At 41.8% G+C, this 15,316-nt stretch overlaps 1 protein-coding gene across 3 annotated transcripts in view; it reads left to right on the top strand.

Moving 5' to 3' along the window:
• LOC111152006 (family with sequence similarity 3 member C) overlaps positions 1-5,156 on the top strand; it is a 51,445-nt gene extending 46,289 nt beyond the window's left edge. For all 3 annotated transcript variants that reach the window (XM_022510268.1, XM_022510270.1, XM_022510269.1), the window contains exons 9-10: positions 3,897-4,023; positions 4,636-5,156. In XM_022510268.1, coding sequence (XP_022365976.1) covers positions 3,897-4,023; positions 4,636-4,725 — 217 coding nt within the window. In that variant the 3' untranslated portion in view covers positions 4,726-5,156. The remainder of the gene's footprint in view (positions 1-3,896; positions 4,024-4,635) is intronic.
• The last annotated feature ends 10,160 nt before the right edge of the window (positions 5,157-15,316 follow it).

The following is a 15,316-nucleotide window of genomic DNA, read 5'->3' on the forward strand; positions in this document are numbered from 1 at the left end:
GCTTTTTTTTTTAACTTTTTTTTTTTAAGATTTTATTTATTTATTTGACAGACAGAGATCATAAGTAGGCAGAGAGGCAGGCAGAGAGAGAGGAGGAAGCAGGCTTCTGGCTGAGCGGAGAACCGGATGCGGGGCTCGATCCCAGGACCCTGGGATCATGACCTGAGCTGAAGGCAGAGGCTTTAACCCACAGAGCCACCCAGGCGCCCCTGTTACACTGGCTTTTAAAGAAATGGGACTTTTTGATACCTAGTATGTATTGAATCAGTGCAGAAAATATTGGCTGTGTTGCATGATTTTTAACTTCTTTTTGAAACATGAAATTGTCTTCTACTTAAATAAAAAATTTCAGACACAAATAATGAAATCCTCTAAAGTCTACATAGGCAGAGCAGAGAACTTTGGAAATTATTGAGAAACGTATGTTGTTATACAGCTGTAGTTAGATATATGTAGGGACCTGTGGCCCGGGTGCCCGAGACCACCCCAAGGTCTGATGATTTGCTGGACTTGCAGGAGCGAGCATGCAGCCCTGCTCGCCTCGTGGCTACTACTTGTTACAACAAAAAGATACAAAGCAAAATTAGCAAAGGGGAAACTGGACTGAGCGAAGTCTGGAGGGAACCAGGCCCCAGTTTCTCAGAGTCCTCTCCAAGCAGAGTCACGCAGGAAGCTCCATTCCTTCCGCAGCAGATGGTGACAGCACTGTGAAGTCTGGTAGTGGGAAAACATCTCAGGGACTCCGTGCCCGGGTTTGTAACTGGCTCCCAGAGGCAGCCTCCGCCAGACACATCCCCAGATGCCAGCCTCCCCGGCATAAACTGCCTTCCTCACGCAGCGCTGCGCCCCGTTCCGATCAGTTCTGGGAATGGGGGAGCCCTCCCCAAATCCAGGCTGCCAGCTGCCAGCCAGGGCCCAACTGGCTGCTGGGACTTCCTAAAGACAGCCATTGCAGGCTGCCGTGTTCCCCTTTTCTGCGCAGGGCCTACAGGCGCCCTCCCGGGAAAGGAAAAGGAAGGAAAGAGATGAACGGAGGGAGTCGAAGTGCAATTTTCAAGTTGTGTCCAGATCTCTGGCTAACCTGGCTTAGTTTATTCATGTAGATCAAATGATCAGTTCTGAAATTCAGAAGTACAGAAGTAAAAATGATCGCCCTTCAATGTATTTCTTAATTGATGTAAAGTTCATAGATGAGGAAGGTTTTATTCATACTTTTTGCAGGGAGCCAGGTCTGCCCTGGGAGAAACCACCTACTTTGCAAGCAGTTTTTGCATATAAAGCAGCCCCTTGCGTTTGTGAACTTCATGTTCAGCCATCTGTGAGCAACCCTAGAGCCCACGAGGCGCCAGTCGGTGGTTTTTCTGAGACGTAAATGTGAGTCAAGCCCCACAGCCTCTGCTGGGGATCGTCACTGGGCTGCCCAGTGAATCTGCCGCCCACCCTCCGCGTTTCCACGCTGCTTATTCTTGCAAAACTCACCTAGTAGTGCTGCCGATGCGAGTACAGTATTATAAGAATGTAGCCGGAAAACAACATTTGGATAGACGAAAGGGTGGGATTTGACAGTCTTCCAGACCCACAGCATCCTAACCTCATATGCAGACAAGAAGCCGGGGTTCAGGCACGGCCTTCAGGGAGTGTCCCTCCAATGCATGTGTTCCTTTATCATGGGAGCAGACAAGTGTGAGGTGACAGCTGATTGACGGAAGCAGGCACAGGAGCGGGACCTCGTGGGGCAAGCTGGAGGCACGCGGCCATGAGTCTCAGGCCAGGCTCCAGGGGTTCTTTACACAGTTACTTCACCAGGTTATAAGTGCATCCCTTGATATAGATTTGGGTTTGAAAGTCAAAATATTCTAGGGTTATAGGTGATTTTTCTCATGGATTCTAGTGAACTTTCTGCAGGAGGACAGCAGTGCCCAGGCTGTGGTTAAAACAGCTCCAGTGCTGGGTATTTGCCCCCCAAAATACTAATTGAGGGGGGTACAAGCACCCCTGTGTGCTGCGGAATTATTTACAACATCCAAGACACAGAAACAGCCCAAGTGTCCATCAGTGGATGGATGGATGGATAACAAAGATGTGGTGTGTATGTATATATATGTGTGTGTACACACACGCGCGCACACACACACACACACACACACACGAATATTGCTCAGCCTTAAAGAAGAATGGAATCTTGCTACTTGAAACGACGTAGATCAAGCTAGAGAATAGAACGCTAACTGAGGTCAGTCAATAAAGACAGACAAATGCCGTATGATTTCACTCATGTGGCACTTAAGAAACAAAACAAGTAAAGGAAAAAGAGGGAGAGCCAAACCAAGAAACAGCCTCTTAACTATCGAGAACAAACCGGTGGTTACCAGAGGGGAGGTGAGTGGGGGAATGGGGATTAAGGAGTGCACTTGTGATGAGCACTGGGTGTTGTACGGAATTGTAGAATCACTATGTTGTACACCTGAAACTAACAGGACACTGTATGTTAACTACCCTGGAATTAAAATTTAAAAAATTTTTTAAAAATTAGCTCTACTGCCCCTGCATGTGGTTTGCATCAGTTGTGGGAGTCTAACATATATGCAGTTCTTTCTCGTTCTATGACTTTTTATTTTAAAATATAAATTATTTTGTTCATCTTCAGGTTAGTTAAGAGAACACTCTTTTACCTAGTGTTTCTTTCATTAGTACATTAAAGGAGCTGACTGATCCTAGCATGAGGTGTTTCGAAGAACTCTGTCAAATAAAAAAGGACCTTCCTCACTGACTCTCGTGCTATTTGGTTTTAATGACCGCTCCCTACCCCCCAGCTATTTGCAAATATAAAAATTAGCTTGCTTCAGATTTTTACCAGAACATAACCTCTCTAACTGATGTATAAGGGCCATCTTTTGGGAGAACAGAGGCCTTATTGCCTTTTTCCCCCCCTCCACAGCTAGCATGTATTGGCTGAATTTCTTCTTTTTCGTGAGACAGGGAACATTGAGAATGCTCAGCATTAGGATAATAACCTACACAAAAATTCTTTCTTTTTTTATTTTATAAAGATTTTTTTTGTTTGACTGAGAGACAGTCAGAAAGCACAAGTGGAGGGAATGGCAGAGGGCGAGGGAGAAGCAGGCTCTGCACTGAGCAGGGAGCCCCAAAATGGGGCTTGATCCCAGGCCTCCGGGATCATGACCTGAGCCGAAGGCAGGTGCTTAACCATCTGAGCTACTTAGGTGCCCACCCCTACACAAAATTACTTACTGTCAACTTTCAGCTGTTTTCCTACTACTTGACTTTCGCCACTGCCCTTCCTCTTTGGCAGGTACTTAACTGCTGTCTGGTTAAGGTTCATTTTTATTAAATAACCACTCGACAGTTATCACTGAAGTGTAATTTATATACTTATTCTCAAGGTTCATTTTCTTTTAAAGAAACCATAGTATTAGAAACAAATACCAAGATTTTTGTCAGCATTTACCTTTATTCAGATGTAATTCACAAAGGGATTAGTAGAAATTCAAAGTGATTTTTAATTTTATGAAGATACTGGTTGCTTAAGACCTCGTATTTAACCTAGGTAGGCATCTGCTGACTACAGTATCCCTTATTTATTTGGTGGATATGTATGAAAGTGAATTACTGTAAAATAAAGACATCTAAAAGGTATTTCTTCATAGAATAAACTTAAAATTAGTTGCTAGATTTCATGTCTTTTTCACTAGAGAATTCAAATTGCAGGAATGTTGCTCTGAAAAAAATTCTGTATTTTTTTATGTTCTTTTCTTCAAGCTGATATTTTCTCATCTTATCTCATGTTACATGTTAATATACTGGTGAGTCATTATTACTTAGATAATATACAGAGCTCTGTGCTTATTGTAGTACTCTTTTTCTTCCTCTTTAAGACTCAATGACGAAGCACGGCGGCTCATTGCTGAATTGGGAAGTACATCTATTACTAATCTTGGTTTTAGAGACAACTGGGTCTTCTGTGGTGGGAAAGGCATCAAGACCAAAAGCCCCTTTGAACAGGTTAGTATCTTAGACTCTCATAATTAATGGACGAAAGTAAATTGTGTGAAACTGTACAGCGAATATTCCTATCCTAGTTATTTGAAACTTAGACAAAGCAGCCATTAAATATGTTGTGTATTTTTCATAAGCTCTTGGTCATCAGTTATTTAAAATAATCATGGCATGTTTTAAATCAAAACTAAAAAATAGGCCTATTCTTCATGGAGTATTTTTTCCTGTATGACCGTGCATTGGCATATGATTGCTTTTATCATGAGCTGCTTAGGAAGTGTTCATTATTAAAGATTTTAATCGAGCTTTTGGTAGTATAATCAGTTAAGTTTAGAAACACTTTAGAACTTGGTGGACTATAAACTTTACCTTTTGGCTACCAAATGATCCTTCCAAAAAGTCCTGCACTGTTTTGTTCTTTCAGCTGGCTGGTCTTTGACGGTCTCCCTGGCCCCTGGGGTTGCTCATTGACTCTCTTGAACAGTAATTTGCAGGAACTCATCATTGATACGAATGTTACTGAAACAAGTACACTACAGTATGTTGTGGTAGAGAAGCAGTTCATAAAGGTGGTTTGTTTTTTTTTTTTAACCTTGTACTATTATTGTACCCCAACAGCACATAAAGAACAATAAGGACACAAACAAATATGAAGGATGGCCCGAAGTTGTCGAAATGGAAGGCTGCATCCCCCAGAAGCAAGACTAATGCAGAGGAAACTGAAGGAAACGCACTTTGCCCGTTAATGGCCGAGCTGTGACCGAGGAGCTATGTGTAAATACTGCGGGAGCATGCAGCCGTCTCGGCGTGTGCATGAGCATTTATCTCTTTGGATATCGGGATTATTTATTGCTAACGTAAATAACGCCTCTGTAAATAGTCATCGTAATGAGCAAATCACTGAACCATTTCGAAGCACATTTCTCTGATAGTAGTACGGTGTTAGACTGCTACAGTAGGGACATCTTTTAATTCTAAAAGCATACCCAGTGGATAACTGAACAGATTGTAAAAAATATATTGGTATATATACTGGTTGCTGTGAAAACCTATTATGGAATAATATGGATTTTAGGGAGGAGACTTTGTTTTCTTTGTGTGTGTGTGTGTGTGTGTGTGTGTGTGTATTGTACACACACACCCATATTCAAGTATATATATGTGTATATATGTGTTGCCTTTTAACGATAGTATCTTTTAAATTCCAAAGATACTTGGCTAGTTGTGTGTGTAATGTTACTTTATAGTCTGATCTCCAGTGTACCTTCTTTCTTCATTTTTCCCTTCTCCTCCCAAAAAACCTAGAAATAAAATGATACGAAAACCTATATCAGATATGTGAAAAGCACAACAGAATTTTTTCTTTTCATGTACACAGTAAAAAAGGAAGTGCGTAAATGTAGGTGGTATTCAGGACTGTAGCTTTCTGGGTTTTGTGTTAGCAGTATGAATGACTGGATCTCACAGAAGCTGCTTAGAGCGAGGCTGGGGGTGGCAGCCCCATGGAGCCAGGGACGTGGGCCACCACCCTTCTGCACCCTAACCAGGGGCTTCAGGACAGCCGCAGCTGTGTTTAGAGCAAAGCTGTCGTGTGTTTCCTTATGGTTATCAGCACTGACCAAGTGGTTTGGAAAGAGGCATGCTTTAATGTCACCATTATTTTGATGGTAAACCAAGAAATATAATTCTGTATCTAACTTCATAATAGCAATTTTGCCTGAAGATATAACGACATATTTACAGAAGTCTTAATTACTACGTGGACTGATAACATTTAAAAAATAATTTTATTTGAGTCCAGATGATTTCTACATAAAATTTTATTCACTTGAGATGTTCACTAAATGACTCAAGTTTCTTTGTTTTTGTTTTGTTTTTGTGTTAGAGCATTAAATACCTAGAGTGTATGAAGTATCTTAAACCAGAACATAAACTAATGATCTAACTACTCACAGTAGAAGGTGGCACTTAAATTTTGAATCTAAATTTTAGATGATTTGTATAAAAAAACTAAAGGCAGTATTTTTGTTTTGCTGTCAACCAACTTGGAAGCTATTCAGCTGTTTCTTAAATATTAATAAACTTTGGGGTACTGGTTCTTCTCTCAAACTGAATGTAATTCAAGAATAAATGCACCTTACACATTCAAAGAATTTTTGTAAACTTTACAGATCTCTGGTGCTTATATGCTAAGTCATATTCAGCATGTGTATTTTGACATTTAAAATGCTTCCCTAGATTCTGTAAATTAAAAGAATAGCTATTTTCCAGATCCAGGTATGGTGAAATAAATGTTTTTTGCATTTTTTTTTTTAAAATAATGAAAATGCTCTCGGTTTTTGCATTGTGAATTGTTTTGTGTTTGTGTCACAGTAATGTGCCTCCGGAACTTCCCATTAATGTTGGTCACACATTTATCATACTGTGTCACGTGGAAAACTGAAGACAGTCCTGGGGCTACACACACTAATATCCTCAGGATCTATCTTGATATGTATAGACTTTAAGTATCCAGATGGCAAGACATCCCTTTTAAGGTAAAAACTATAAAACAATAGATCTGCGAAGCTGTGCTAACTGTCAGAAGGAGGGACCGAGACGGATTTTGTGGTGGCTTTGGTGCAGTTTGCTTTTGTTTCAGTTCTGTCTTGTACAGGTTGTGCCAACTTTGGAAGCAATAATTTTACTACATTTCATGCTCAGATATCTTTTAAAAATCCACATTATAAATGAAACAATGTTCCTTTCATGTTAAGAAATTTCTTTATTAAAATCAGAAATTTGGCATTGACATTTTGGTATACTAAATGGCATATAAGGACTTTTGGATGGGTATTTTTTATTTATAATCATACTTTTTTTTCTGGAACAAGTGTATCATAGTATGCCTATTAAAATTAAGCTAAGACAGTAGGAAAATAAGTGATATTTGGGAAATTAAAGAGAAATTGAGCCAGAGTCTTTATATTCCTGACTTTAATTTGATTAAAGTAAAATTTATCACTGTCTACATTTTGTATTTGTTTTGAAATGGATCAGCTATTATTTTATTATTTTATGCCAGGTGAAGCTCAAAGCATTTAGCTTGTATTGCATTTATACTAAAACAGTTTTTACAAATTATAATTTGAAGCCCCCAAAAGAGATGGTAATTTCAATTCAGTTGACATACCCCATTTTTAAGTGAAGGAATGAGAAATGTGTTCAGTTAGAATATTAAGAGTAGAAATGCAGGTGGTTGGGTTATGGACATTGGGGAGGGTGTGTGCTATGGTGAGTGCTGTGAATTGTGTAAGACTGATGAATCACAGACCTGTACCCCTGAAACAAATAATACGTTATATGTTAATAAAAAAATTAACATAAAAAAGTAGAAATGCATTTAGAATATTTTCTGAAATGAGTATGAGAGGAAAAAAATTACTTGTATTGATTGGGGAAAAGATTTGTCACTTAACCTCTTTAATATGGCCTTGGACAGTGGCAGGTACATATAGATTAACATGTAGATTAACAGATAACATGTAGATTAACAGGAAAAAGTACCCGATTTTACCTTTTCTAAAGCACCCCTCAGAATTCTTTTGGTGCCTCTACCTAGGATGATTTTTCTACCACATACTTGGTTTTTGGTTGTCGTGTTGCAACAGCTAGTCAATCCCCAAGCCCCTCAAGCTCCCTCACTTTCACTACTCCCGTCCTACTGCCTGTGTCTCCTCTCCCAGAGCCCCTTTCTTGAGGTTCCTGTCAAGTCAAAGCTAGCTAGAGCAAAAATCAGGCAGGCCTGGCTTGCGAGGGGCAGTCTGCTGCTAGGTGGCCCGAGGGAGTGTGGGGTAGGCCATCCTGGAACCTGAGACTTCATCCACCAGAACCTGCCTGCAATCCAGGGAGGGTGCAGGCCACTGGAGGGCCGCTCTGTTAAGGAGGAAAGGCTTTCAATATGAGGATCTCTCTTCTAGAAAGGAAAAGGGACTTGCTGGCCCTTCAGTTAGAGACAGAAGAAAAGTTCCTCTTGCCTTGTTTATGGGCAGTTGATAAGCAAACTTACTACAGAGAAGACCACCTTCCCAGAATAGCTAGTTCACAGGTACAACTCGCTGCCATTACTAAACTGACTGACTGGGGCACGTGGCTGGCTCTAGGTCTTGGAACTAGGAACTGCATGTTCCTAGTGTTTCAAGTAATTAGCCCATATTTATTTTACTGGATCGCCAGTGAGAAAAGGGGCCTAAAACCTTAAAGAGGAGTGAATTCTGTAATGGAGACAGTGTAGTGTACTGGGTAACAGTCACACTCGCATGAGTACAAGTCTCTACTTCATTGTTGACTGCGCGAGGAACGGGAGAAGGTCCGCCTCCTCACCACGGTGAGGTACGGATGCTAGCGCGTGTTCGTGCTTGTGCGCACTCAAGAAATGGAACTGCTAGTCTGGCTGTTGTGATTGACTCCGTCTCTTGAAGGCTGGTAAATTTCAGCCAAGGAGAAAAGTTAAGCCAGCCTTCAGCTTCCCACCCCCATCCTACCAAATGCTATGGTCTTCATGTTTGTGTTCTTCCCAGCACCCCTGTGTTGAAACCCAGTCTCCAGTGCAATGGTGTTTGGAGGTGGGGCCTTTGGGAGGCAATTAGGTCTGAAGGGTGGATCCCTCACTGAGGGTAGAGCTCTTATCCAAGAAACCCCAGAGAGCTTCCTGACCCTTTCAGCCATGTGAGGACACAGAGAGAAAACACAGGAACCAAGAAGCAGGCCTTTCCCAGACACTAAATGTCTGAGCACCTTGATTCGGGACTTCACAGCTTCTAAAACTGTGAGGACTGAATTTCTGTTGTTTATAAGCCCCCCAGTCTGTGGTGTTTTGTTACAGCAACCCGAATGGACGAAGACACCAAGCCCAAAACGGAGCCATTGAATGCCTTGGACAGGAAGGCGGTGACAAGGGTGCAGCCCCTCCTGGTTCTCTGGGCCCCAAGCCTCTGACTGTGTACACCTGCCCTTCCACTCAGTCCGCACTGACACCGGACTCCTTTCCATATGCAGAATTCGGGTTTTTGTGGTTCTCCAGGCAGCTGGCCGTTCGAATAAGCACATGATAGAGTTGCACTAGCTGTCCCCGCTGCAGGGGAAGCGGTGTGGGCAAGACCTTGAATGGATTTTGAAATTTTTGCTTTCTGATACCTACCCTTCACTTCTAACAGTAGATTCATTATTTGAACTTTATACATTTGACTTTCAAACCGGTTTTCGGCAACGCCTTGTGACTTCTGGTGCTGTCCTGCCTGGATCTGGCCTGCTCAGATGGACAAGCCCGATTCACCAGAGCCAGTGAATTCCCTGCCGAGTCTTAGCCTCACTGCAGCAGGAGGTCCGACAGGATTGCTCTGTTTTCTGTCGGTAGAGCCCTCACAGCTGAGGGAAGGAAATGCCCGCTTCCGGAAGTCAGGTTTTAGCTAAGGCCCAGTCTGAGCCTCAGAGGTTCTCTCATCCTAAAACTTCATGTGAATTTTTCAGTTTATCATTCACAGATGTTCATTTTAACATAGAACTCTTTTCAAATATTTTAAGTTTCAGCTTCCAAAAATGTTTAGCTTCTGCATACCCACGAGGACTGCGGGCCTGAGTAGAGAAGTGCCGTGGGCTTTATTTGACCAGCGCAGAAAGGAGCCTCGAGGATAGTGTCTTGCTAGTCCGAGCTCTGAGCAGAGCGGAGATCCCGAGGCAAACGGTACCGCTACGGTTAGGAGTAGGGTTGGTGGTCAAGGTGGTGGTGCCTGAGTGTCGCGGTTCTGCGGGGATGCCCCGCGTGGCAGAAGTGGGAGAGGCAGCTGGGGAGCAACTCCTTGGGTGTGAGGGCAAGCTGTGGGCCCAGGGGAGGGCAGCCTGCCTGACGTGGCTTTCTATTGCCCTGAGGGAGAGGACCATAGGTTTAACGTCAGTAAAAAGAAGCTTGTACTTCTGTAGAAATCTGAAACGTTTGTCCCAGGAGTGAACTGTTGACACCTTACACGGGCATGTTAAACTTATGTCAGGGAAATAGGCTGTTTGGGGGAGGTTCCCTCTAGTTCTATAGCACTGGGTGTGTCGGACATGAACACAATTGCAGTTGTGACCATTGCAAATTGGAGATTGTAGTTCTCTGTCGACGAAGTTCAGTTTCTCAAGAAATGAAGTGGGCATCCAGGGAAAGAAAAAGTGTTCAAGCCAGCAAAAGGAGAAAACTCATACTGAGTGGTGAAATTTATCTTTCAGCTTGTAAAATTTCTCTGCCCCTACCCATTAAATAGGGGGAATGTTGAAGAGACATTACCATATTTGCTTTTTCAGTTTTTCCACCTTGCAGGCTTGCCTCGTATAAGCCCATACGGAATACATGTTGGTTGTGTGCCTGGGAGCTTGAGATGAAGCAACCTCCGTGGATAGGACATTAAACTTACACAATGTTATGTGTCCGTTATATCTCGGTAGAGCTGGAGGGAAAATAAAAATGACACAACTTACCCAAAAACCCACTAAAAAAAAAAGAAAAGAAAAATGGGGATTATGTACTAGAAACAAAGGTGATTACTGACTTATATTTTGTATATTTACCCCCTTTAGTTAATGAAGAGTTCAAGGTGTATTTAAATGAGCAGTTAAGTTTGGTGACATTTCTCTTTTGTCTAAGAATAACTGGGGGTACAAGAGGCCACCCTTCCTTTGTAGCTATACATGACCGAGTGGATATGGGCGTGGCTATGAGGGTTTGACTGTTACTAGCATGCAAAGGGGAAGGCTCCTTGGCTTTCCATAGAAGCATGGAGGTGAGCCTACCTGAGGGTTCAGAACGGCGAGGGGACAGAGGGAACCGGGCAGCTCTATGCCCCACAACTCATTCTGCTTTTCCAGTCTCGCACATCCATCAGATGCTTTCACTTACTCTGCAAATTAAAAAGTCACATACGAAAACTGCAGTTTGTGTTGACTTAGTCCACATTTATTATTACTTTCCTTTACAATTAGTGGGAGAGGCCGCTTTCTCGAACCTGATTTTGTTCCGAGCGGGTTTTTTTAATCATGCAAATCACCTCTAGCGGTTTTGTTTCGGATATGAATGTAAATCATTACTAATGGTAAGTTTCATCCATGTATTAAAAATGACACTTTATGTAACAATTGGCTGTAAGCACAACAATAAAAAGGATGTAAGTATTTATTTAATGTCGCACTAAATTAGTTTGATCTTTACCCCTAGTCATTTCCTTTTTGGAAATGATTGTTAAGCTCCTGCAAAATCCAACTGTTAACCACACTGGGATCTAAAATAGCAGGAAGTTTAAATCACTCTGAGCTTAGAAATCAAGAGGCAGTGTCTTTTAATTCTATTTCATGGTGAATTTTAAGCTCTCAGTTCTTCCATCACTTCACTACTGTTCTTCAACCAAGTTGATACAGCCAAACCCTGAAGGAACATCCCGGAATTTTCATTATATTTACAAATGCCCCAAACTCTTTAAATGGTGTACTGTAAACTCAGTGTGTGACAATCTTGATGCTGCGTGAGGCACAATATTACAGAGTGGCAAAGGGCCCAGACTCTGAGGAATGCATAGAAGTTACTGGAAACAATGCCTGGAATAGAGTAAGCACCATCTAAGTGTCTGCTATTATTTTCTATTTTAAAGGAAATGAGTCCCTGGTGTCCACCCCCCCCCCCCCCCCGTGTCCCTCTTTCATGCTGTGCCACACACATTTGTCCTTCTCAGGTTACCCCATCACCCTACTCCAAAAAATGTTATGACTTATCACATCTGGTCTATCGTGAGACTGAAATTGGGGAAAAAAAAATCAAGGCTTTCAAGCCAACTTTCCTTCAGAAGAGCTTGTCCTGAGGAGTATTCATGGTTCCTGGAGATGGGATTTGAATTTTTCTTCTGCAAGTCAGCTAAGTGGATGACAGTGCTCTGGGTCACAGACTGACTCCAAACGGGTGGATCTCTGCAGTCTTTGGTGGCCTTTGGGACGTGATGTGACAAGTATCATCCAATTGCCTATCAACCAATATTTTGATGGAAAGCTTTTCTGGTTCCTCATTTTAAACCCAAACCTACTGGGGCACCTGGGTGGCTCAGTGGGTTAAACCTGCCTTTGGCTCACCTCATGATCCCAGGGTCCTGGGATGGAGCCCTGCATCGGGCTCTCTGCTCATCAGGGAGCCTGCTTCCTCCTCTCTCTCTCTGCCTACTTGTGATCTGTGTCTGTGAAATAAATAAAATCTTTTTAAAAAAATCATTAAAAACAAAACAAACAACAAAAAAAAACCCCAAACCTAACAGTCCTGATGGTACTTCAGAAAGTTAAAGTGTGTGGTGGTTTTTTTGTTTGTTTTTTAATTTTTTTTAAAGATTTTATTTATTTATTTGACAGAGATCACAAGTAGGCAGACAGGCAGGCAGAGAGAGAGGAGGAAGCAGGCTCCCTGCTGAGCAGAGAGCCCGATGCGGGGCTCGATCCCAGGACCCTGAGATCATGACCTGAGCCGAAGGCAGCGGCTTAACCCACTGAGCCACCCAGGGGCCCCTGTTTGTTTGTTTTTTAAGAGTTTATTTATTTATTTGACAGACAGAGATCACAAGTAGGCAGAGAGGCAGGCATAGAGAGAGAGGAGGAAGCAGGCTCCCCACTGAACAGAGAGCACGATGTGGGGCTCGATCCCAGGACCCTGAGATCATGACCTGAGCCGAAGGCAGAGGCTTTAACCCACTGAGCCACCCAGGCGCCCCTAAAGTGTGTTTCTAAAATACCGATGGGGGATGTCACATGATTATAAAGCTGCTAATATATACATAGTCACAGCATCTAACTTGTATAAAATCCTATTGTTATTCTAAATACAACTATCAGAGTTTCTTTCAGAACAAAAACAATGATCATCCAGATTGGGAATAAGGAAATAATGCAATTGTTTATAGTCAAACTAATCAAAGTGTGTTTAATGTTTTGTAAAATACTACTAGCAGGGAAATGTTTCAATCAACAAACTTATTTATCCAGAGGTTACAGATAATGCCATTTGACAGGTTTTTCTCAGTAGCATTTTTAGACAATCATCATTGCCTCTTACCACTGCCTCTACTAGGCAGCCCCCAATTTACAAAATAGTTGAACTCCTAAGTGTGAAATTCATACAGCAGATCCGCCTCCCCTCCTCTCCCCTTTTAAGGTCATCAAGGGCATTTAAAGAAATGAAGACACTTTGTATCCTATACATGTATCCACAGCTTGCTTTGTGCGACTCTAAGCCTGACCCCCGTGCTGCCAGAAAGCTGCTTTCGAAACACATCACTAGAGCTGAGGACATCTAATGTCTGCGCTGCCCAGCACCCGGGTACTTTAATGGTAACATCAACCCTGGTTTTCCTCTGTGGATTCACCACTTCCCTATTCTCAAGCTATGGGGGTTTAGTTAGAAGTGACCTCACCGCCAGGTGCCAGCGTGGGTCTCCATTACCTTAAGATGATCAGTGAATTTATCCCCGAACCCCAGCTTCCAATGGCCATTCTGATTGGTTCAGGGATGGACACATTAACCAACTGGAGCCAATGGGACACAGAACGACCTTTGCTGGGCATTCAGTGAAGAAGGAAAAAACAAAGTTTTCCATCTCTCCTATGGGAGCAACCAAAAAAGAACCTCTCTCTTTCCTTAGAATGAGTGGTAGGAGAAGGTGAGGTCTGGGAGGGCGTGTGGCAGCCATGTTGCTAAGAAAAGAGGAGAGCCTAGGGCCACTGGGGGTGGGAAGCATCCACCCCACTGTGTGGGGCCTGAAGTAGAAGACAACACTGCAGAAGCCAGGCTGTTTCAACTAGAGCTGGAAAGACCTGAACCATGGGGAGTATAGCATGAGATTTTTGATCAAGCTTCACAGGAACCAGGCACAACTTTGGACTTTCAGTTACGGACGGAGTCAGTCTATTTCCTTCAATGTTTGTCAGTCTGAGTAGCATTTTCTGTGACTTGCAACATGAAGAGACCTAAGTAACGCAGGCAAAATCATCCAGAATGGAAAGGAACACTTGGGCTCCACAACTTGTATCCCCCAGAGTTCCATGGTGCTACCTCAACCATGATGGGGAGTGGAAGGAAAATGAACCATGCCCAGGCTGTCCGTCAGTAAAACAGGGAAGACATCCAAGGATGGCTTCCGTGTTGAAGCCAGGGAGGAGAAGTAAAAGAAGTGAGAGACACAGCTTGGGTCTTTGGAGTTCTGCTCAGGCATCCCAGAGAGGAGAGTCTGAGTTGGCATCACTGTCTTCTTCAGCAACAGCTCAATAGTAGTCGGGTATTTGGGAATTAGCATCTGTCTGGTTCTTCCAATTGGTTGGTAAGGTAATTACGAAAAGATGTCTAGTTAATAGAAGAAATCGGTTGTTAATGGGAACTATTCTTTATCTTAAAAAAAAAAAAAGAGAGATTGCTTATTTTCAATGCAGACAAAATAGATTTGCTGTGCCAAAAAAAAAAAAAAAAAGACATGAGAATAAGTGTTTCTCAGTGGACGCTAGATTGGTAAACCACTCTTTTAAATAAGTACTATATTTATTCAATTATCATTTCTGAATTTCTCATTTATAAATAATTTTTTGTTAGACTTTAAGGGCCACAATTAAATGTTTTGCCTTGAATTTAATACTAAGCATGCCTGAGATGTTTTCCATGGGTTTTTTCTTTTTCACAAATTATTGCTCTGCCTTGGTAAATAAAATGGAAAGGCAAAAGAATGAGACCTGTGGACAAGGAAACATTCCTTTATAATAAGAAAAAAAATATTCTTTCTTTGTCCTTTCTGAATTTAGAAATTTTTCCCTATATAATACTGAAATGTTTAACAATTCATAAAAACATAAGCATCTACATTTAAACACAACCTTAAATATAGCCCTGTAATTTCTACCAGGAAACTTGTAAAATATGATGAATATACATGCGTGGATACTAAGAGAGACCATTCAACATTCACATAGAAATGCAGCATTACATACAATATAATAAATATCCAGGATATCAAATCCACAAATTGATCATTATTTTGATTTAGATTCTCTTATCAGTTAACACTTTTACTGCATAATTTATTATAATAACCTTACAAGTTAAACATAACTAATTAGAAGCAGAACTTAACTAATCTGCTGAAATAACACAATTCTCAATATTTTGCAGCATATTTTAACCTATAACATCTAAAATTGTCATTTTGACAAGAAAAACACATCCATATAACTAACTACTCAATTAACTTCAATGTTTAAAAAAGGTATGGAA

Source organism: Enhydra lutris, unplaced genomic scaffold (genome assembly GCF_002288905.1).
Source record: "Enhydra lutris kenyoni isolate GAN:26980312 unplaced genomic scaffold, ASM228890v2 scaffoldscaffold27, whole genome shotgun sequence".
Taxonomy (NCBI): domain Eukaryota; kingdom Metazoa; phylum Chordata; class Mammalia; order Carnivora; family Mustelidae; genus Enhydra; species Enhydra lutris.